At 45.6% G+C, this 24,691-nt stretch overlaps 1 protein-coding gene across 1 annotated transcript in view; it reads left to right on the top strand.

The window, feature by feature from the left end:
* The first annotated feature begins 2,604 nt into the window (after positions 1-2,604).
* Positions 2,605-24,691, top strand: part of EEPD1 (endonuclease/exonuclease/phosphatase family domain containing 1) — a 146,964-nt gene continuing 124,877 nt past the window's right edge. Inside the window, exons 1-2 of the mRNA XM_032758324.2 lie at positions 2,605-3,125; positions 3,584-4,653. Of these exons, the coding sequence (XP_032614215.1) occupies positions 3,776-4,653 (878 nt within the window). The 5' untranslated portion in view covers positions 2,605-3,125; positions 3,584-3,775. The remainder of the gene's footprint in view (positions 3,126-3,583; positions 4,654-24,691) is intronic.

Raw genomic sequence — 24,691 nt, 5'->3', positions numbered from 1 at the left:
AGAGAATTTTTTCTTCATTTTTTGAAGATTTTTCCAAAGCTGTTGAGTTGTCACTGAAGTACACCAAAATGCACATATTTAAAGTATACGATTCTGTCAGTTTTGACATTCATATGCCCATGAAACTATCATCTCTCAAACTACATTGCCATCAGCCCCCAAAGTTTCTTTGTGCCCTGTAAAATCCATTCCTCCCTCCTCATCACCCCCAGGTAACCACTGATCTGCTTTCTCTATATGTACATCAGTTTGTATTTTCTGGTGTTTTATTTAAATAGAATCATACAGTATGTTCTTTTTTGCCTTGCTTCTTTCACTCAGTATAACGATTCTGAGACTTTTCAATGTTGTGTAATAGTTTGCCTTTATTGCTCAGTAGCATTCCATTGTATGGATATACTACAATTTATTCATTCATCCACTGATGGATTTGAGTTTCTTGTTGTTTTGCTGTGTGTGTGTGTGTGTGTGTGTGTGTGTCTGTGTGTGTGTGTGTGTGTGTGTCTGTGTGTTTGGCTATAACAAACAAAGTTCCTATGAACATCCACATTCAACTCTCTGGGTTTCATGTTTTCCTTTTTCTTTGGTAAATACCTATAAGTCGATTGGTTGAGTCATATGGTAGGTATATGTTTAACTTCTTAGGAAACTTCCAAACTGATTTCCAGTAGTTGTGCCATCTTACACCTCCACCAGCAATGTATGACCATTTCAATTGCTCTGTGTCCTCACCAACATCGGATACAATCAGTCATTTTAAAGTTAGCCAACGCTGGGTTTCATTTATACCAAGGTGAGCATTTGCTAGGTTTATGGGGGATAAAACCAGATTATTTCTGTTGTTCTAGGATATTATTAATAGTGTCCTCTCTTCACCTCCAAAGTGTCCTGGTTTAGATGATAAAATGTATGTTTTCTCTGCTTCTAGCCCAAGTAGCCACGCTCCACGGCTGTTCTTCCACAGCCACATTGCCCATCAAGGCATTCTGCTCAACGAAGAATTTTCTGTTTTCCTGCTCGTCTTAAACTATTTTTTCCTTACCGCACCAGGATTTCAGTGCGTGGCATAATGTAGCCCAGTGTTTGGGTGGGAGAGGATGGTAGGTAGGAAGGCATTTTTGCGATCAAGTGCAAATAGCTTGCCTAAAAATAAAGCCAATAAAGAGGACCGTGGAGCCAGAGATGGAGGCAGTCCTGTCATGTCCTGATGACCCCATCATCACTTGGGTCGGATGCAACCAGACCTGAGGTAAGATTCCTTACCTTAACTTTTCAACAAAGAACCAAGAAACTCCCTCCCGGCTTTTTTTTTTTTTTTTTTTTTTTTTTTTTTTTGGTCTAAGCTAGTTTGACTTGGTTTTCCTGACTACATAGCAGGGGAATGTGCCTCAGAAAGGCAGTAGCATTTTCCAAACCTGGGCTGCCGCTCACTTTACATCCAAAATACCTTCCGCCTGTGAGAGGTACTATTTTTGCTGACCCAGTACTTGGAATTGAAACCAGATGCACTGGTCACATTGGTTGGGGATGAAACTTCAGAGAACACTAAACGGCCAGGGTCAAAGTATTCAACGATATCACCGCATGATTTGCTTAATCGAATACTCTAGCTCTGGGTATCTACTATAATGCAGAGGGCTCTTTAATCTTTAACCAAATTGTCATTTAGCAGTGTGATCCAAAAACTCTTCTGGGTTTTGGAAAGCAGCCCCCATTTTCCTCCTTCGTAATGATTAGACTTAATAATTACAAAAACTTATCCTTGTTTACTCACAGCGCTAAATGTGCAAAGGAGCAAATCTGTATTTGACCTATGCGAACACACAGGAAGGTGGTGCGTGCCCTCTGCTAGAAGCACAATGCGTCGCTGGCGTTATTAGAGGACATCTCTCGGAGCAGAGCAAAGGTAATACACTGGTGGAAGAAAAGAAAAAGCCGAAAGTGGGGACAGAAATTAAGACGATCCCATTCAGTCTCCTCTGGAACGTTCTGCAAAACTCCGTGAGATCCTGGACCTACAGCGATGCCCTCTCAGGGATTGCCCCGGCCTTCATCCCCACACCTCAAAGACAGACGAAAAGCAGCTGAGGAGATCTCGCCTCGGGCAATTCTAAACAGCCTCTACCAGGCACTACCAGTCCTAGGCCCCGGGCGGCAACCATGGTCCGGGGACAGCTGACTTAGGGCAGCCTCCCTGTGACCCGCCCTCGCCGGCACGGCGCCGGCTCCGCCCCTTAAGCCCCGCCTCTGCGCCCCCGGGGCCTACCCCCGTGCTCATGGCGCCGCCCCCCGTTTCCCACCCCCCTCGCGCCCTGGCCCGGCTCCCACACTCTATGACCCAGCCTCTTCCACTCCAGGCCCGCCCCACGCGCTCCCGGGTTCCGCTCTCCACCTATTTGTGCCAGGCCACGCCCCCACACCCATGGCTCCTCCTCTCGCACGCCAGGGCCGCCCCTCGCGCTCTCAGGTTCGTTCTCCACCCTCTTGCGCCTTGATCCCGCCCCCTCTTCCATGGCCCCGCCTCTCGCACTCCAGGCCCGCCCTTGCGCTCTCGGGTTCCTCTCTCCACCCACTGGTGCCAGGCCTCGCCCCACGCCCGGGCCCCTCCCCGGCGTGCCCTCGGGAGTCCCGGGGAGGAGTTGCCGCGCGGAGGAGGCGTGGCCGTGGTGCCTGCGGAGGCGCGAGCGGCGCGTCCGGCGCGTCCGGGACTTTGGCTTTGACACCGACTGCGAGCGGGAGCCGTGCGGCTGGTGCTGGGTCAGGACTGGCTCTGGCGGATCCCGCGCCCGAGTTGGGCGCAGGACTTTTTGCCGGGATAAACACAACTGCTGCGCCGCCGCAAGTCCCGGTGCAGCCTCGGCGGCGGATTTCGCCGCCGCTGCCACCGCCTCCGAGCAGCCCTGCGGCTTCTATTCACTCTGGGAGAGCGATGCTGAGTTTCTCCCTTAGAAAGAGCCGGGACACGCAGACCGAGGCGGCGTAGGCGGCTTCCAGGGCCTGACCAGTGACCCGCACCCGCGCGGACGCCTAGGCTGGAGGCAGGGGGCCCGCGCTGTCCCGGGCTGGGCTCAGGCTTCCGAGCCGCAGGTGGAAGAGGAACCGGCGCCCCGCAGAGCGGCCGAGAGGTGGGGCGCGGGGACCCGCGGCAGGTCGGGTGGGGGGTCGATAAGCCCCTTTTCATTGCCCGCTCCGGGGAGCACGGACTTCCCAGGTTGCAGGTAGCGCTGTGTCAGATGTGGAGCGTGGGGGAGGTGGGGTGGCCACCCCGTCTGCGCGAGCCCAAGTGTGGGTGACCCAAGTGTCAGAGTTGAGAGAGGCCTGGAGGAGAGGCATGAGGCTGATGGGGATAGGTCTCTTCCCAAGAGAAGCGGCTCCTAGCTTTTTTGGACTGCGATGTGAGAAAACCCTGACGTCCCCAGAGGAGAATCCACATGGTCCCAGCCTCATTGTGCCTGCGTTTTTAGGGGTTCACGGGCAGCCACCAGTCCCCGACTCCTGGTTACTAACTCCAGCACTAGGTAGGGGGTGCTAATGCAAATTGCCTAATTCAATGGGTTTCTATGTTTATTAATTTATTTTCTAGGCGGCCGAGTGAAAGGTAATTTTGGACACGCCAGGCGTGGAAGATTCGGTGTTTGTCTATAGTAACCTCTTCAGTCCCTGAATCCTGCACCTTCCGTTTTTCTGTGCTTGTACGGCCTACTGGGCTTCCTCCCTAGCCAGAGAGCTCTTCTGCAGTGGTGAGGCCTTCCCGGGTGCCGGATCCTGGCGGACCATGGGGAGCACCCTGGGCTGCCACCGCTCCATCCCCAGGGACCCCTCGGACCTGTCCCATAGCCGCAAATTCAGCGCAGCCTGTAACTTCAGCAACATCCTGGTGAATCAGGAGCGGCTCAACATCAACACTGCCACGGAGGAGGAGCTGATGACCCTGCCTGGGGTGACGCGTGCCGTGGCACGCAGCATCGTGGAGTACCGAGAGTATATCGGTGGCTTCAAGAAGGTGGAGGACCTGGCATTGGTCAGTGGTGTAGGCGCCACCAAGCTGGAGCAGGTCAAGTTTGAGATCTGTGTGAGCAGCAAGGGCAGTTCAGCGCAGCATTCTCCCAGTTCCCTGCGGCGGGACCTGCTAGCGGAGCAGCAGCCTCACCACCTGGCCACAGCTGTGCCCCTCACCCCACGTGTTAACATCAACACAGCCACCCCAGCCCAGCTCATGAGCGTGCGAGGCCTCTCGGAGAAAATGGCCCTCAGCATCGTGGACTTCCGCCGTGAGCATGGGCCCTTTCGCAGCGTTGAGGACCTAGTGAGGATGGATGGTATCAATGCCACCTTCCTGGACAGGATACGGCACCAGGTGTTTGCTGAGAGGTCCAGGCCCCCATCTACCCACACGAACGGGGGACTGACCTTCACCGCCAAGCCTCACCCGAGCCCCACTTCCCTGAGCCTGCAGAGTGAGGACCTGGACCTGCCGCCAGGGGGGCCCACCCAGATTATCTCCACTCGGCCCTCCGTGGAGGCCTTTGGAGGCACAAGGGATGGGAGGCCTGTGCTGAGGCTGGCCACCTGGAACTTGCAGGGCTGTTCTGTGGAGAAGGCCAACAACCCCGGGGTGCGAGAGGTGGTGTGCATGACACTCCTGGAAAACAGGTGAGGACAGGAACCACCATGGTTGTTGGGTGTGAAGGCAACTTGTGCGTGACCTCATCTGTGGATGCAAATGAGTGGATTCTTTTGCGGGTAGGGAGGGTGCAAGAGTTTTTAATCAATGTTCTTGAAGCCTCCGCCAGTACCGTCACCTGAGAATGGGTTGTCCTTCTGCTCCAGAATTTTCTGAATACAGCTGGGCTTGTGGCCCATGTCTTGAGTGTGAGATATCTGAGACTGATTCATAATTTTGGGGTAAGCAGAGGTTGTGTTCTTGTTACTGCTTTGGAGGATGCTGGGTCTACACCAAGTCAGGCACTCAGAGCATGGGAACTGGTACAGTTTTGCATGTGAGAAAGAGCTCATTGGATTTTGTTTATTAATGGGAGGGAAAATCATATTTGTTCCATCAGATATGCCTATTTGTGCACACAAAATCATCTTAAAGGCTGAATATTTGCAAACACATACAAGTGTCTATATTTACCAAAATGCTGTGAATGAATCACTCTCCATTCTTTTTCCTTATTTAACCTGGAGTTGGTTTTCAGCCCTAAAATTGTAGCCCAAAATGTGTGTAACCTTTTCTGTCCCATAGCCAGAAAAAAGCAAGCTGACGTGTGTGTGTGAAAATTGGCCGGATTTTCCCCATTTAAACCAAAAAAAAAAGAGTCTAGTAGGATAGGCCGTTACCACAGCGCATTTACATTATTCACAGTACTGCTCTCTGTAGGAATTTCTGTTAGCCTTGTCATAAAACAAAAACAATATTGTTTTGGCAGTAACTCCTGCTGTTAGTAAAATAACAAACTGTATAATGTAATCAGGTGTGGGAAGGAAAGAAATATTTGTGATGGTCCTTTCCAGGTCATAAGAGCTGTGATCCTGGACTTGAGGCATTTTGCCCTGCCACCCACCAGGGGTGCAGTGTTTATGGCTACTCGTTGATTTCCTTTGCACTGAGTTGTTGGTGAGGCTGGCGGTGGGGGGCGGCAGTTTGGTGACACGAAGTGAACTCTCAGCGGGAAATCACAGTGCATGATGGCAGATCACCAGGAAAATTAGGAGAAAAGCAGGTCACAACGTTTCCTTGGCACTGACCCAGTGGCATGCTCTCGTCACTGAGAGAGGGACTCCACACTGGGTCAGAGAACTGGACTAGGGAGCCCTTGAATGCTCTGCCTGCACTGCTGTGTCCTCTCTTTTGCAGCCTAACTCACTCCTTTTGCAAAGTCTTCTTGTGCACAGGTGAGAGCTGGACTCGGCCCCGGGAGATATTTATAAAAAATTGCTTGATAATTGTTCTCTTTATCCATAGCAGCATGGGCGTGTGAATGGGAAATGAGAAGGGGAGAGGCAGGAAAGGACACAGCTGCTTAATTCCTATTATGTTTTCTAGTGGCTCAATTTGGGAGGGAGGTGATGGATTAGGATCAAAAGTTGGTCCAGTGGGACTGACCAACTAGGCAGCCCCTGCCCATTTATTATGTCTGTGGTTTCTAAAGTGTGGTCCCTGCCAGGGACCAGCAACATCAGCTGCTGACTCAGAAACTTTGTTTCTGTGTTTTAACACACCCTCCAGGCGGTTCTGATGCACACTAAAGTTTGAGAACCATTGTACTAGGTGTTAGGCAATCAGCTGTCCCTCTGTCTCTTGGAAGCCCATTCCCCTGGCAGGGTTAGTGAATACATGCAGAACTTTCCAGGTACAGTCAGTCGGTCTTCCATACCTGTGGGTTCCACATCCATGGATTAAACCAATTGTAGATGGAAAATATTCAGGAAAAAAAAAGGTCGTGTCTATACTGAACATGTCGAGTTTTTTCTTGTCATTCCCTCAACAATCCAGTATGGCAACTATTTACGTAACATTTACATTGTATTAGGCATTCTAAGTAATCTAAAGATGAATTAAAATATATTGGAGGATGTGCATAGGTTATGTAAATAATATGCCATTTTATATCAGGGACTTGAGAATCGTGGATTTGGGTATCACGGGCTCCTGGAATCAACCTCTGCAGATACCAAGGTGCAACTGTCCTTTTTATTTTCCCCGTTGATTGTTTTGATCATCCTTACAGTTATTCAGCCTTGTGATATTCTTTCTGGCCAAGGCTTGAGGAGCGTATTCATCTTCTAGGACATATGAATGTGAAGGATAGAGAATGGGAGAGTGAGCAGAGACAGCTGGCCTCAGCGCTGGCTCACCCTGCAGCCTACTGAGCAGGAGCCCTCATGACTTGTCCAGTGTGAAGGTGCTGGGGTTGTCCTGTTTTTTTCTTCTTTGGGTTTCCTAGAGAGATGATGATTTGCTGAAGACATTGAACTACTGTCGTCAGGCAAGAGTGCAGGAGAAGCTTACCCAAACCCACCAGGGTGTAGAAGGGATCACCTGTAAGTGACTGGGAAGGTGACCTGCACTGTCACATTCTCACTCTTGGCCAAATGTGTTGGAGGTTGATGGTTCTCTTTGCCTGGTCACAATGGATTCAGTATTCCAGACACTCCTAGCACATTGTTAATGTTTGGTAAACATGAACTAATGGACTCAGGGCCTGATCCCCTACAGAGCAGGGTGAGTGCATTGTCTGTATGACTGTCCTAGGGTATTAAAAGCTGTCACAGAGTAGATCTCGTGTCCTCAATGATGGCAGCACCCATTCTCCAAGAGCTGTGTGTTCGTCCTGATTCACAGAAATCTCTCCCATTCCATTTGTTCCCATATTAGTAAGAGGAAATACATTTAGTATGAGCAAGAATGGGTGCAGGTGATTTTCTGGGTGGCCGTTATTTACATCCATGTATACCTGTAATAAAAGAGTTTCCTAACTTTTGGGTATGCTTTCGTGCTTTCTAACAGCTTTTCCATTTACTTGATTTTCCTAGTAAGTCTGAGATGTAGGTAACACTGGCTTTTATTAATGATTCTTCATCTCTGGGTAAGGAAACTAAAATCAAGTAAGTTAAATGGCATGACTCTATCAGGAAGCTCATTAGTGACTCAGCTGGGACTGGAACCCAAACCTTCTGACTTTAGACCTATGCCCTCTGCAAGCATGCTGTGTTTTGTAAGCCCGACACCTTTAACCTGCCTCTTGGTTAGACACCCATCCTCTCCCTCATCAAGGGCGCTTGCTAAATTGTGAGCCAGTCACAGTTTCTTAAATCCATTGTAATGGGATTTTAAAGATACCCTTAGGCAGTTCCTTTGCAAAGGGAATAGCTGGCTATGAATTTGCTTTAGTAGGTGTGTTTTCTTAGGCTGAAGGGTAGCCATATGGGATGGGAGTTAGAGTCTTCTTTTAACCTTCTTACAGCATGTGTGAGCTATAAGAAACTGTTTTGCAAGTGAGGCGTGAGGTAGGACAGCATTATTTGATAATCACACAGTCACCAGGAGCCTTCAGGGATGCCATGCTGGTAGCACAGAACTGACAGGTTTCATTAGATTATTTTGCCAAATCTCAGTCTTAGGCAATACTCTTCCTTGTTCAGTATTTATGGAGCAAGATTAAAGGGGAATGTTTCTGCTAAATATGCTTGCAAAATTTGGAGGTAGTCCACATCTGGAATGAAAATTGGTTGATGTTTCATTTTTACTTATTTATTTTTTGCTGGGAAGTCATTCTGTTTTGAGAGTCTCTTTGGTTATTGAAAGTATAAACCCTAAGGGAGCTAAAAGATAATCTCCAAAAGAAATAAGAAGATTTAACATCCCACTTGCTCATTTTCCCTGTGGCCTACATAAGAAGAGAACTTGAGTGTCAAAGTCTTTAGCCCTATAATGGCTTAAATCAGTTTTTTTGCCACACATCTGTGGTATCAAAGCACAAGGTGGATTAGTGCTTAGCAACAAGCACTGATAGTGAAAAAAGAGATTTTACTTTATTAGACTTGATTAGTAGGATCAATATAAACATAACCCATCTTGTCATTTGATTCATTCATTGAAAAATATGTATTAAATACCTGCTGTGTGCATATATAAGCTAATTTCAGGGATCAGCTTGGCCCTGTTACTTACCAAACTTAAGTCAATGTAGGTTAGTTTGTGTGGCCCAGCCTCAAAACAGTCTAGTAAACCTAGAGTTTTGGGGCAAGTCACAAGGAGTGATTGATACATGGTTGTATTTTTCTCATATGAACGATAGTCTCACCCTGGGAGGTTGAAGGGTGGGTGGATGCAGCCAGACATAACATTTGGGGACAGAATGCCCAGAATCCTCTTAAAGTAGAAATTGTGAAATCCATTTTGACACTTTTGGAAACTGAGGCTCTGAGAGGTTAAATAGCATCTGTGTGGCCTTCAGAAATGTAGATATTGAAGTCAGGATTTGAAGTTTGTCTGCTTTCAGAGCGAAGGGATTAGGCCAGATTAGGCATGTCTTTTCCCAAACTCCATGCCCTTCCGCTGCCTCTCACTCCCAGCCCACCCACATTTCCTCCCTGCCTTTGGCTGGCCAGGTATCAGGGTCTTGGGGAGAAGGAGGGCTTCCCTACAACCCTGAGATTGTGTCAGGCCTCTGGGGACCTCTGTTTTTTCCCGTTTTTGTTCCTCTAAAGGATGGGGCTTGGGGCCAGAGGTAGAGCCAATCCAAAGGGCGTCAGGGCTCCTCCACCCAGCCCCTCAAGTGTGAGTCTGTGACCTTGGGCCTGACTCCAAGATCAAGTTCCAGTTTTCTGAGCCAAGGAACTCTAAGTTGTTTCTAAATTGAAAGATGGTCAGTAATAAGAGTGTTGTGGATTTGTAAGAGAAGACAGTGTGAATGCAGGGAACTTCCAATGTAGGCAAAACTTAGGGTTTATTTCACTAAAGGGAAAGGTGTGACTTTTGTTTTACAAGGAAGCTGGGCCCATTGTGGGTCTGATTTCAAGGTTCTTTGGGAGTTTGATGGTGTTGATTTTCCCAGGGGCTATCCATTCCTTTCTTATTCACTCATTCACCCATCCATCCATTCATTCATTCAGTTAGCAGATCTGTTTGGAGCTCTCACTAGGTAGCAGGTTCTGTATCAGGCTCTGGTAATAAAGTGGAGAACAAGACAAAGTCCCTGCACTCATGGAACTTCTGTTCTAGGTGGAAAGACAAACAGGTCAACACACAGATCAATGTAGTGGTGCATGCTGAGGGTGATGGAGGTGAGGTGAAGAGAAGCCTATTTAGATGGGGGGTCAAAGAAGGCCTCAGCTGAAAGCTGATGGATGAGAAGAAGCCAGGCACGGAAGAAGCCAGGGAAAAGAATGCTCCATGGAGGAATTGGCAAGTGCAGAGGCCCTGAGAGTGCTGGCTCCAGACAGAAGGCCAGAGTTCTAGAGTGGCGGGTGGGTGGGGCTGCAGAGCAAGGCCAGGCCAGATCAGATGGGGCCTTCAAGACTTCTTGTAACAGCAGGAGGAGGCCACAGAAGGTTAGAAGCAGAGGCTGAAGAAATGACCTCTTACCAGATAGTCTGACTGCTGGGAGGTGGTGGGGGGGCGTGCATGGAGAGGGTCCTGGGAGTTGAATGAAGAAGCTGTTGCAGGATTCAGGATAAAGGCAATAATCTCTGGGGAGATGGGGAAGTGGGCAGAGATGAGAAGCCTTTTAGAGGTAAAAATTGGCAAGACTTGCCTATATTGTGGATAGTGTGAGATTCAGCAGGTAGCTTGTTTGAAATGCTCTGAGGTTTCTATGAGATAGGTGCAGAGGCATATATAATAAGAAATCCTGGGGCTGACACACATGGCTCTGTATTATTTTAACATGATGCAAAGTGTTCGCCTTACCCTTCCCCTCAGCCACAACTGTGTCCTGGGTGTGGGGTCTTACTTAGGTCCATAGCAGATGGAGTATGAGGCCATGGTCTGCTTTCTGCAGATGGGGCATCTGACAAGGCCACATATGCTCTTCAGCATCAATGACAAATAGAACCAGGGCTCGCTCTGGGGACTTTAGGTGACTATTTCTATCAGGAGAGGTTCACATACATTCAGTTCAACATTGAGCAGCTACTTTGTGCTTACTACCTGATGAGGTCAGAGGCATGGGCACAGGAAGACCCCACTTTGTGGTCAGGGGGCTCACCGTCTCAAGGACATACACATTCAGCAGGTATTTCCAGGATGATGTGTGGGATGAGGGAAGATGTGAAGCTTGCTAAGAGACCTGAGAGCACAGGGACTTGGTCGCTGTCTGCTTGGCTCTGCAGGTGTGTGAGACCTCAGCATTCGGTCAGGGATGAGGGGAGAGGACCAGTCAGGTGGATGGGTGGTTGGAGTCTGAGAGGAAGGAGTATAGTGGCATAGTGACAACTGAGGCTGAAAGTCAGCACCCCACCCTTCCCCATGCTCACACACGGCTGAGGAGGGGGAGGTCCGGGCCCTCCACTGAGGCTTATGATCCGAAATACTCAGACAGGAACAAGGCAGGCTCCCACACAAGGCTCCTCACAGTGAGAGAATCCAGTATACAAATGCCAAGCTTATAAGCAGCAAGGTGTGTGTCATTTTTATTTCAAAATGACCTTCCCCAGCCTGGGCAACATAGCAAGACCCTATTGCTACAGAAACTTTAAAAATTAGCTGAGTGGGGTAGTGCGTGCCTATAGTCCCAGCTACTCGGAAGGCCCAGAAATTCAAGGTTGCGGTGAACTGTGATCATGCCATTGTTCTCCAGCCTCAGTGACAGAGTGAGACCCTGTCTCTCTCTCAAAAAAAAAAAAAATTACTCTACCTTACAAAGGATTTTATCCCAGAATTCCCTAATAACAATCTCTGTCAGTAACAAATAAAATGATACATTTCACTGAAATTCTATTTGCTCATCATGGACATCCTGGTTTGTGTGTGGTAATTTATAGCTGGGTAGAATTTCACACTGATGACTTCTCATATCATAACATCCAGGAAATGCCACAAAGATGTCCTGCTCTACCTGACAGGCTGTTAGTCCTCATCAAATATTTAGGAATCTTAGCAGCTTCCTCACCCTCCTTCTCATGAGTGTACACTTGCCAAAGTTCTTATGTAATGTCTTGATTGACAGCAGCCAAATTGCTGAACTCAAGTGGCTGGGAACCCTGGAGAGGTGTGCTCAGAGTAAACATTTCATTATAAAGGGAAGTGTGGAATCCTTCTTGCAGACTCTTGAATAAAGAAAGCCTGGGTTGGCTGGGCACGGTGGCTCACACCTGTAAACCAACTTTGGGAGGCCGAGGTGGGTGGATCACTTGAGCCCAGGAGTTCGACTAGCCTGGGCAACATGCTGAAATCCCATCTCTACAAAAAATACAAAAATTACCCAAGGTTGGTGGTGCACACCGTAGTCCCAGCTACTCAGGAGGCTGACATGGGAGGTTAGCTTGAGCCTGGGAGACGGAGGTTGCAGTGAGCTGAGATTGTGCCACTGCACTCCAGCCTGAGCACAGAGTGAGACCCTGTCTTAAAAAAAAAAAAGAAAAGAAAGAAAAAAAGAAAAACCTGGATTTTCTTTACTGACTACAATTCCCCAATGAATATTGATTTGTTGTTTGTTTCCAACGAGCCCTTGTTTCCTGTAAATTCTATTTTGGTTCAGCGGTTACCTGATTAAGCTGTTAAGCTGGGCCTTAAATTGTTTTACCTAGAGGCTGCTGTATACTCCTGAAATGCAGTGCTTAAGCGACAGAACGTTGTTCCCATTGCCACATTTAAGGTTGCACATGCTTTGGATGTTCTACGGATCTGAAGTCTTGTTTGCTCACCCCAAAACTGGAGAATAAAACTGGTACTTTGTCTTTTTCAGCTTATGCTAAAAGTGGGAGGTCTCAGGTGGGTTGTTGTTTTTTAAAAAGTATCTATCCAATATCATGTTTAAAAAAAACACTTCTCTAGAGTATATTATCTATTAAGCAAATTCAATCTGATTTTTTTTTTTTTTAGCAGTTTATGTTTCTTGAATGGGAAAAAGCCAATATTTGGGTGACATTAGGCCTTGGTCTTAACTGCCAGCGGTCTCAGGGCTCCTTCCTTCCTTTCTTGGTGGGCAGCCTCTGTGGCTTCAGATTATTGTGTTGTTTTATGGGTAGGTTTTTTTTTTTTTCCTTTTCAAAGTGATTCCCAATCTTTTAAAGTTTTAATTTGAGGACTCATTTTAGATAGCAAAATACTTCATGTCCCTCTACTCTCCCTCACTTGATAGTGTACTTTTAGTGTCCACTTGGTGGTAGAGGTTGTGCTAGAACAAAAACAATGATAATTAACACTGACAATTGCTGTGGCTGAGGGCCATAGCTAAGTTATAGATACAGAAGAGATGGCTCAGCGAAGCTGAGAAATTTTACTGCTTTTGGAGGGTGGAACTTGGATTACAATACAAAGTCTTTGCAGTTAGACTCCAAAGTTTGATGATAAAAAGCTATTCTGTTCAGGCTGGGTGCGGTGGCTCACGCCTGTAATCCCAGCACTTTGGGAGGCCAAGGCGGGTGGATCGTGAGGTCAGGAGATCGAGACCATACTGGCTAACATGGTGAAACCCTGTCTCTACTAAAAATAAAAAAATTAGCCAGGTGTGGTGGCAGGCACCTGTAGTCCCGGCTACTCGGGAGGCTGAGGCAGGAGAATGGCGTGAACCTGGGAGGTGGAGCTTGCAGTGAGCCGAGATCATGCCACTGCACCCCAGCCTGGGGGACAGAGGGAGACTCCATCTCAGGAAAAAAAAAACAAAAAAACCTATTCTGTTCAGTAATGCTTCTCAGAGTAGTTGTATTTCATTCATCACCCAGACTGCATTCTAGGCTAGATGCTTTCTTAACCAGCTTGGCTTGGGTTCCCTAGGTTATGATTTTTCATAAGTATACTGATATATGATGATATCATCATGTGTCTACGAACATATGTATTTGTCTTAGTGTTTGTCTCTTCAAAGTGGAGCAAGGATATTTGCAAAGCAAACTGATTGCAGGATACTATATTTTTTATGACTTTTCTGTCTTTTATAATTGTCTTAACCACACTTATTTTGACAGTAATTTCTTAAACAACTTGGTTTTTTTTGTTTTGTTTTGTTTTGTTTGTTTTTTTTTTTTTGAGACGGAGTCTAGCTCTGTGGCCCAGGCTGGAGTGCAGTGGCGCAATCTCGGCTCACTGCAAGCTCCGCCTCCGGGGTTCACGCCATTCTCCTGCCTCAGCCTCCCGAGTAGCTGGGACTACAGCCGCCCGCCACCACGCCCGGCTAATTTTTTTGTATTTTTAGTAGAGGCGGGGTTTCACCGTTTTAGCCAGGATGGTCTCGATCTCCTGACCTCGTGATCCGCCCACCTCGGCCTCCCAAAGTGCTGGGATTACAGGCATGAGCCACGGCGCCCAGCCCAACAACTTGCTTTTTAAGAAGCTTTTCAAGTATCCATCTTCGTTTTCTTAGAAACAACTTATCTTTCTGCTCATGCTTCTATTTCACCAGTTGATAATCACATTTTAGGAGATCATAGTAATATGTGCAACTGACATAAACAGTTTAAGGACAGACACAGTTGACTCTCTGGTAAGCACATGATGCCCTACTCACAGCTGATCAAGCCAAGTGTACTCATTGCACCATGGGCATCTGTCAGCTTGTTTTACAAAGGGAATGGGGACACTTTGGTAGGTCCCTTGAGTGGAGGTTGGTTAGGATAACATCTATTATGTTTTTTAAAAAGGTTACTGTTGTACCCAAGTTGTTTATTTAAGCTAAATTCAGTGTTTGCTCTACATGTTTATTGTAGACCCCAACAGGTAACTGCAGGTGGTTACTGACCCACCATTCTTTCCTCTAGGAGATTGACTGAAAAAGTCAATCTCTGGAGAAGACGGTCAAGCACTGAGTAATATTTTGGTCAGTGATGGATAGTGTATATGACGGTGTTCCCAGAAGATTATAATGGAACTGGAAAATTCCTGTTGCCTGGTGACATCTTCGTGATCCGGATCCCATGTAAGCCTAGGATAATGTGTGTGTGTCTTAGTTTTTAACAAAAAAGTTTAAGAAGTAAAAAAGAAATATATTTAACAGTAGCAAAAACTTATAAAGTAAGGATATAAAGAAAGAAAATGTTTTTATACAGTTGTACTGTGAGTTTTAAGCTATGTTATTGCAAAAGTCAAAAAGATTAAAAAATTTAAAAGTTTATAAAGGCAAAATGTTACAGTAAGCTAAGGGTAATTTATTAGTGAAGAAAGAAAGAACTTTTAATTTAGTGTAGCCTAAGTGCACAGTGTTTATTAAATCTACGGTAGTGTACAGTCATGTCCTGGACCTTGACATTCTTTCACCACTCACCCACTCACTCAGAGCAACGTCCAGTCCTGCAAGATCCATTCATGGCAAGTGCCCTATACAGATGTACCATATTTTGCATTGTATACTGTATTTGTACTGTACTTCTTCTATGTTTAAATACCATAGTATTACAATTGTCTACAGTCTTCAGTACAATAACATACCATGTAGGTTTATAGCCTAGGAGTAGGCTCTACCATCTAGGTCTGTGAAAGTCTACTCTGAAGTTTGCACAATGATGAAATCACCTAATGATCCATTTCCTTTTTTTTTTTTTTTTTTTTTTGACAGAGCCTTGCTCTGTCGCCCAGGCTGGAGTGCAATGGAGCAATCTCGGCTCACTGCAACCTCTGCCTCCCAGGTTCAAGCTATTCTCCTGCCTCAGCCTCCCGAGTAGCTGGGATTACAGGCACCTGCCACCACGTCCCAGCTAATTTTTTTTTAATTTTTTTTTATTTTTAGTAGAGACAGGGTTTCCATGTTGACCAGGATGGTCTCGATCTCTTGACCTCATGATCTGCCTGCCTCAGCTTCCCAAAGTGCTGGGATTACAGGCGTGAGCCACTGTGCCCGGCCCTAATGATCCATTTCTTAGAGCATATCCCCATTGTTAAACGGTGCATGATTGTATTTATGAAGTCAAGAATTTGACTCATAAATTGATAGTTTGACTCAAATTGATACATTGTCCAATTTCCCCTAAAAAAGTCTCCTGCAACTTTTAGAAATAAAAACAATGAAGTCCTAGTGAACTTTTATTTTGATTTAATACCTGTACTAGTCAGCATTTTCTTCAGCGATGCAGATGAACTGCTCGGAGAACCGATGAATACTGTAAACGGAGAGGGATTCAGGCAGGGGGATGGGACTAGATGGCCTATAAATACCTTTCCAAGTTCATGACTCCACACTGTCTTTTAAAAATGGTCTGAATTTAATTTTAAAGTCTGATTTTTAAAATATTAAATACATGTCCACACAAGTGAAACTGCACAAGAAACTGTGGTATTACAGTATACATTTGCTGAACTCAGTTTAATGCCAGGCAAGACTGGAGTTGATTTGTAATTTTTTGTGTTATGTTAGTTTGGATGTCTCCTGAATTTGTAATAAAAAATGCAAGTAGTTGTTAGATATTGTTAGAATTTCAGCTTAGAAAAGGAGTTGCTTCTATCTTTTAAACTTTGAGGTAAATTTTATTAAGAGCATTTGAAATTACAAAATGGATGTTTAAGATATTACCATTTGCAACCACTTAAGTGTGAAAATCAGGCCAGGAGAAGTGGCTCATGCCTGTAATCTCAGCACTTTGGGAGGCCTAGGTGGAAGGATCACTTGAGCTTGGGAGTTTGAGACCAGCCCTGGCAACATAGCGAGAACCCGTCTCTACAAACAAACAAACAAGCAAACAAAAAAATGAGATTTCTTGTCATTGGTCAACCCAGGCAAGATAAACTGGATGAAGAATGAGAAATGAGACTGTGAGATCACCCATAACCCCTAATTTCAAATACCATATTTGCATTCATTCAAACTGCTGTGGTATTTCAATTGATTGATTCTGTTGGTTAAGATTATATATTTAAATACATACATTTCTTTCAAATCACAAAAGTCCCTTCCAATCCTGAGGCTTTTTCCGCAGAGAGGGAAAATGATCACTGTTACTACCAAATACTCTTGAATACTGAGGAGGAAGAGTGGCTGTTCCTATAGATAAGATGTGTTTGGTTTTTAGGGCTGCCATAATGAAGTCCCACAGAGTGGGGGGCTTCAACCACAGAAATGATTGTCTCACAGTTCTGGAGGCTGGGAGTTTGAGATCAAGACGTCGGCCAGCTTGGTTTTTTCTCAGTCCCCTTTCCGTGGTTTGCAGATGACTGTCCTCTCCCTGTGTCTTCACATGGTCTTTCCTCTGTACCCAAAATCTCTTCTTATGAGGTCACCAGTCATATCAGATTAGAGCTTACCCTGATGGCCTCCTTTTACCTTAATCAACTCTTTAAAGGCCCTATCTCCAAATGCAGTCACATTCTGAAGTACTGGGGGTTAGGGCTTCAACGCAGGAATTTGGGGGGACACAATTTAATCCCCGACAAGATGGTTTAAGAAAAATTACCCAGGGGTTTCCTTCTGGGCTGTTTGTGAGCAACTTGCTCCTCTGAGTTTTTCTGGATGGATGACTATTTCAAAGTACTTGTTTCACAGTTTAAATGCTAGAGAAAGCTGCATTTGAGTTCCTGGAGTGACACACTGCTCTGCCAAGGGGAATGGCTTTCTCATCGGGCCATAGTAGATAGTGTCCAGCTCTTAGGGCCTGGACCCTTGCACTTCTCTCCTTCAGACTTGCTAGTCTGAGTTTTCCTCTGAAATGAGAGCACTGACCTGGAGCCTACACTGCCACCCCCACGCAGCAGCCTCCAGTTTGCCAAGTTCCTTGCTTGCCCTTGGCTACAGGTAATATTGATGCATAAGTTTGCCAAACCCTGGGCACTGGGCACCAATTTCAGGTAGAGATTTAGTGCCATTTAGAACATAGTGCCCTTTATTATTATTATTATTATTATTATTATTAGAGACAGAGTCTCTCTCTGTTGCCCAGGCTGGAGTGCAGTGGCGCCATCTCAGCTCACTGCAACCTGTGCCTCCCTGGTTCAAGTGATTCTCCTGCCTCAGCCTGCCAAGTATCTGGGATACAGGCGCACACCACCACGCCTGGCTGATTTTTGTATTTTTAGGTAGAGACGGGGTTTCACCACGTTGGCCAGGCTGGTCCCATAGTGCCCTTTAGAATTACTGTGGAAGGCCGGGCGCGGTGGCTCACGCTTATAATCCCAGCACTTTGGGAGGCCGAGGCAGGCGGATCATGAGGTCAGGAGATCCAGACCACGGTGAAACCCCGTCTCTACTAAAAATACAAAAAAAAAAAAATTAGCTGGGCGTGGTGGCGGGCGCCTGTAGTCCCAGCTACTCGGAGAGGCTGAGGCAGGAGAATGGCGTGAACCCGGGAGGCGGAGCTTGCAGTGAGCCGAGATTGCGCCACTGCACTCCAGCCTGGGTGACAGAGCGAGACTCCGTCTCAAAAAAAAAAAAAAGAATTGCTGTGGAAGGGCGAGATTCAGAGTGACCCCTGTGAAGCCAGCCCAAGTGGGGCTTTCCCTGACTTCTATGGTTAAGCACGCCAGCTACAGGCTCCCCTATCACCACGTATTTCCTCTGCCACGACCATCCCTCTGTTGTAATTGTGTGTTGGTGCTGTCTGCCCTGTGGACAGAGGGTTTCATAAGGGCAGGAGCCATGCACATATAGTGGAGTTTTGCCACAGTAGCACTCAGGAATTTGTGGAAAGAATAAATGACCACTAATGTTTATTGAGTATTTATTTTACCCCACATGCTATTGCCTTTGATATTCATTAACTGAATGCTCACACTACCTCAGTGAGGTGAGTAAACTATGTCCATTTTACACATAAGGAAACTTAAAGAATATAAGCTGACTTGCATGAAGTGACGTACTTAGTGAGACTGGAATTACCCAGAGCCCAAACTCTTTTAGATGCAGAGGTAGCAAATCCATAAACTTGGAGATGGGACCAAAAGATTAAGAAAGGGGACAGTTGGCCTGGCATGGTGCCTCACGCCTGTAATCCCAGCACTTCGGGAGGCTGAGGCAGGTGGATCACGAGGTCAGGAGATCGAGACCATCCTGATTAACACAGTGAAACCCCATCTCTACTAAAAATACAAAAACAAAATTAGCTGGGCGTAGTGGCAGGCGCCTGTAGTCCCAGCTACTCCAGAGGCTAAGGCGGGAGAGAGGCATGAACCCGGGAGGCAGAGCTTGCAGTGAGCAGAGATCGTGCCGCTGCACTCCAGCCTGGACGACAGAGCAAGACTCTGTCCCCCCCAAAAAAAAAAGGGGGGGGTGGGGGGAGGGGGGACAGTTGTTTCCTAGCCTTTCTAGATCTAGAAAGTATGAAGAGACAAATTTAACTGGGAGTAAAGGACCCTGTCCTCTTGGGGGTACTGCCCTGCCAGTGCTTGAGGAAGTCATCTGATTCAATTTGAAGATTTCCTTCTCCTCGTCCCGGGATTCTGGATATTGCTTATAAATTGTATGGTATGTGACCTTTTGTGCCTGACTTTTTTACTTAGCGTAATGTTTTCGAGGTTTATCCGTGGTGAAGCGTGTATCAGTATTTCTTTTTTTTCTTAATAGTTGAATAATATTCTACTATATAGATGTACCACATTTTCTTTATCCATTCATCAGGTAATGAATGACGTTTGGGTTGTTTCCACTTTTTGGCTGTTATGAATAATGCTGCTAAGAACATTCATGTACAAGTTTTTATATGGACCTATATTTTCATTTCTTGGGGTATATACCTAGGAGTGGAGTTGCTGGAGTAATTTTTTGTTTATTTTATGTTAATTTTATGTTTAACTTTTTGAGGAACTGCCAGATTGTTTTCCAGGGTGGCTGCACCATTTTACGTTTCCACCAGCAATGTATGAGGGCCTATTTCTCTACATCCTCATCAACAGTTGTTATTGTCTGTCCTTTTGATGAAAGCCATGCTAGTGGGTGTGAAGTGGTATCTTGTTGGGGATTTAAATTGCATTTCCCTAATAACTGATGACGTTTAGCATCTTGTCATATGTTTATTGGTTATTTGTCTGTCTTCTTTGGAAAAATGTATTCAGATCTGTGTGGGTCATTTTCAAACTTGTGTCTAAGCTGAAAAAATACAAGGTATCTTTGTGTTGATTTCCTTTCACTCCCTCTTCCTCTCTTCCTCGCCCCTTAGTCATGGAGTCATTGTACCAGGACATAACCTGGAATAATTGTTTTGTAATAGGAAAAAGTACCCAACATCCTACAGAAACAAACCCCGCATCTGGGAAGGAGCCTGAACTTCATTTGGGATGCTTCATGAGTCTGACTGGAATGTTCTGTCTGAACTGGGCTTAAACAATGTCCTGGAGAAGTATTTGGTGTCCTCTGGTTTTCACACTTAAGTTATGCATTTTTGATGGAAGTTTAGCACTTTTTTATCAAAACCCAAAATATAATGGACAGTATGCCAGGTGAGCTTTAGAAATTTCATCAAAATAACTCCAGTGAGAGGTGAGCTCTGGCAATTTCATCACAATATCTGCAAATCACAGGCCCTTTCGCCAGGAAAATAACCTTGAAGGAACACCTTCCATGGATTGCTGCCGGCATCCACAAATGACATTTTCTATGTACATTAAAAATTATGTATTTTGGCCGGGTGCGGTGGCTCACGCCTGTAATCCCAGCACTTTGCGAGGCCGAGGCAGACCTGAAGATCACCTGAGGTCAGGAGTTCGAGACCAGCCTGGCCAACATGATGAAACCCTGTCTCTACTAAAAATACAAAAATTAGCTGGGCATGGTGGCGCATGTCTGTAATCCCAGCTACTCAGGAGGCTGAGGCAGGAGAATCGCTTGAACCCAGGAGGCGGAGGTTGCAGTGAGCCGAGGTTGTGCCACTGCATTCCAGCCTGGATGACAGAGTAAGACTCTGTCTCAAAAAAAAAAAGTATATATTTTGTATATATAAAATGTTTATTTCCTGTTCTTTTTAACTTCTGTTGTGGAGAGTTAAGTCATTATGCTCTTCTCTTCATGGAACCCTGTTTCAGTCATTGCAGGGGCCTGCTTCTATTTGGTTTCATTTTAAAAGTGTCTATTTTTTTTTTCAGGGCTCCCCCCAAGAAAGATTAAATTATCTTTTTTTCTTCTTCCCCCTCCCATAGATTCCAAGTACAAAGTATTACATATATGTCCTTAGACATCACCTTAAAAAATATGTCTAATATATAAAAATGCTCTGTTCTTAAGATTTCCAGCTAGTTTTGGCTTCTAAATGTTGCTTGGTCATTCACCATAGATTACCTGTTCATCCCCCCCACCGCAATGGAGATCCAGTCCAATGTTTAACTGTCCTTATTACCATATCATTTCTGTCTCCTTCCATCTTATCTTCTCACTCAGAGTAGAATAGTTTTAGTTCATTTTACTTTTTTCCATGCTTCTTTTGTTTTGTTTTGTTTTGTTTTGAGACAAGATCTCACTCTGTCACCCAGGCTATGGAGTACAGTGGCCTGATCACAACTCACAGCAGCTTCAAACTCCGAGGCTCAAGCAATCCTCCTGCCTCCTGCCTCAGCCTCCCAGGTAGCTGAGACTACAGGTGTGCACCACCACACCTGGCTAATTATTATTTTTTTATGTAGAGAGGGAGCCTCATTATGCAGCCAAGACTGGTCTTGAACTCCTAGGCTCAGGTAATCCTCCCACCTTGGCCTCCCAAAGTGCTGGGATCACAGGCATGAGCCACCATGCCCAGTCCCATGCTTCATATTTTTCAAGCATAAATCAATTTTGGCTGTACTCTAAACCTCAGATTTTCCAGGTATACTCTTGTGTGAATAGATAACACAAAAATGAGTGGACCCAGCAGAAAAGCCAAAACACATGTTGCTGGCTTAAAACAAACCAAAAAACATATATAGTGACTCTGAATTATAAGTGTTTAAAATTAATTTCACTTATACAAAACAACTCCAGCAATAAGTCAGACTTTATCAGAGGTCAAACTTGAGATCAAGGCTCTTGGAATTATCTTTCATAGTTCAGACATCATTGGTTGAATCTTGTTTTAGTAAATCTTTCTTGCTTCTCACGTCTCCATGGATTCGTATGTGTCTGACCACAGACATATGTTTGTGCATGTCTCCATCCACGGAGTGTCTGAGTATGTGTGAATTATAAATATACCCGTCTTTCAAAATAGATCTTTATCTTTGGTGTTAATTGTGTCTTTGCTTCTTCCACTTTCACAGTGAGTAAGTATAGTTGGGAAGACCTGTATATACAGTTGGCCATATACTGCCTTCTCACTCATTAATTGTAAGCTCTTCTCTGTAGTTAGCTGCAGCCAAGCTTGTTGGTAGCTGGCATCTGATTTAGTTTCAAAGCAACCTGACTGATGGCTGCTAACATCAGAGTCAGGTGCCGTGACCTTGGTGTTTTACATAGTTCAAGACCAAACTGTGAAGTTCATTTTTGATGTCCAAGTAGGGGACTTTAGTTTTTATATGAAATATTTAAAACATAAAAACAGTTTATATATGTTTATGTTAAATATTTATACATACAATATAAATAATACTTGGGCCCTTTTTCTCTCTCTTGTCAGTGTATTTCACTTTCTTGGGGACTCAGTGCTCTTCTGTCTTACTGTGGTGTTTTGATATACACTGGTTTTCGTCCATGATTCCTGGCTCATAACTGCCATATCCCTAGTTACAGTCTTTTGTTATAATGTTGGGTGTGTTAAGCCTCAGGAAAGTAGAATCTCTCTTCTGCCTTCCTTTCACCTGCCTCAAGGTAGGACTCTAATCTTCCCCTCCTTTTTGATTGTGGGTCTTTTCCTAAGACCCTCCCCTGAGAGGGACCTGTCTCGTACCCTGAGGGAAGGACTGTTTTCATAGAAACCCAAGAGAACTGGGTTCGAGAGCTTCCAGATGGCTGAACATGTGGACGTTCCTAGAGGGCAGCGACCCAGGGAGGGCATGGGTCATGCCCCTTCTGCCGTAGCTTGCCCTGTGCATCCCTTCATCTGTATCCTTTGCAGTATCCTTTATAACAAGCTTGTCCAACCCATGGCCTGCAGGCTGCATGCAGCCCAGGATGGCTTTGAATGCATCCCAACACAAATTTGTAAACTTTCTTAAAATATTATGAGTTTGTTTTTTTTTTGTTTTTTTTGTTTTTTTTTTTTAGCTAGTCAGCTATCATTAGTGTTAGTGTATTTTATGTGAGGCTAAGACAATTCTTCTTCCACTGTGGCCCAGGGAAGCCAAAAGATTGTACACCTCTGCTTTATAATAAGCCAATAAACCTTAAGTCAGTGTTTCTCTGAGTTGCTTCAGCAAATTAACCAAACCCAAACAGGGGATCGTGGAAACCTCAATTTGAAGCCAGTTGGTCAGAAGTTCTGGAGGCTCAGACTTGTAACTAGTGTCTGAAGGCTGGCGGGTGGGGAGGGCAGGGAGATTGGGGGCAGTCTTGGGAACTGAGCCCCAAACGGGTGGGGTCTGGTACTACCTCCAGGTCAATAGTATAGAAACAGAATTGGAGGACACCAAGCTGGTGTCTGATGCTTGTGTGTGTGGAAAAAACTCTATACATTCAGTCACTGACATGGTTTAGCTCTGTGTCCCCACCCAAATCTCTTCTTGAACTGTAATCTCCACATGTCAAGGGAGGGACCTGGTGGGAGGGGATTGGATCATGGGGACGGTTTCCCCCATGCTGTTCTCATGATAGTGAGTGAGTTCTGATGAGATCTGATGGTTTAAAAGGGTTTGGCTTCCAGCACTTTGGGAGGTCGAGGTGGGCGGATCACGAGGTCAGGAGATTGAGGCCATCCTGGCCAACATGGTGAAAGCCCATTTCTACTAAAAAAAAAAACCAAAAGTACAAAACTTAGCTGGGTGTGGTGGTGCGTGCCTGTAATCCCAGCTACTTGGGAGGCTGAGGCAGGAGAATCGCTTGAACCCGGGAGGTGGAGATTGCAGTGAGCTGAGATCACACCACTGCACTTCAGCCTGGCGACAGGCTGAAGTTTTTTAAGACTCCGTCTTAAAAAAAAAAAAAAAAAAAAAGTGTTTGGCAGTTCCCCTACCCCCACCTTCTCTCCTGCTGCCATGTAAGATGTGCCTGGCTTCACCTTCCGCCATGATTATAAGTTTCCTGAGGCCTCCCCAGCCATGCAGAACTGTGAGTCAATTAAACCTCTTTTGTTTAAAAATTACCCAGTCTCAGGTATATCTTTATAGCAGTGTGAAAATGAACTAATATGGTCACAGAAGTCTTCTGTGTTGATTGTTGTGGTGTGAGGGTAGAGGAAAAATATGGCTTGAGAGAGTTTTTTTCTGTATGTACCCACTGTCATCCTTTTAGATCCATTTCTGTGCTTGGAAAATGTCCTTCCTTATGACACATGATGGGCAGCAGAGTCCACCACCCAGTGGGAAAAATACAAATGCAGAGATTCACTTTCCAGCATCCTTTGCAGCTAGGGTCTGGGCCCTGCAGGTCCATGCAATCATCCAGATCTCTGATTGAGAGCCAGTGGCACCAAAAGCTCAGGGACTATGAAGAGCTCAGTCTGGCTGTGGGAATAGTTTATACAGGGCTGAGTCTTTGGGATGGCAGAGACTGTGTGGCTGGTGGCAGTAAGTGGTGGCCAGGGCTGGTGCTGTTGGCTGCACAGGCTGTGGCACTGAGGGCTTGGGATTGCTGCAGTTGGGTCCTTACCCGACCAGTTCTGGAGCATGTTTGCCTCTTGTTCCTGATTGCCCACCCCTACCTCCTTAATATCCTTTTAGCAAAGTACTTCTCTGCTTAAATCAAGCATTGTTGATTTCTGTTTCTTGCAATTAAGAATCTTAATTGATACACCCTAATACACAGATGCTGGACCAGTGGTTTTAAAATTCTTTTTAGGCAAGGAAGCCTTTCATTAAATGAAATCTTATGAGGAAGCATAACACGTGATGCTGGTAAAAGAGGTGCTGCTCTGCATTAGGGCCCTGGAGGGAATGCTAGTGCATAAAGCATAGCTGAAATCCATTGCCCTGGACATTCTGTGATCCTGGATCAATTACTGCCTCCCTGCCCATGTTACATAGGCCCTGGTCTCTGCCAGGCAGCTGCTGGAT

This window comes from Hylobates moloch, unplaced genomic scaffold (genome assembly GCF_009828535.3).
Source record: "Hylobates moloch isolate HMO894 unplaced genomic scaffold, HMol_V3 SCAFFOLD_1, whole genome shotgun sequence".
In the NCBI taxonomy this organism is placed as follows: domain Eukaryota; kingdom Metazoa; phylum Chordata; class Mammalia; order Primates; family Hylobatidae; genus Hylobates; species Hylobates moloch.
The sequence above is the reverse complement of the archived record's forward strand: the minus strand, read 5'-3'. Positions and strand labels throughout refer to the sequence as shown.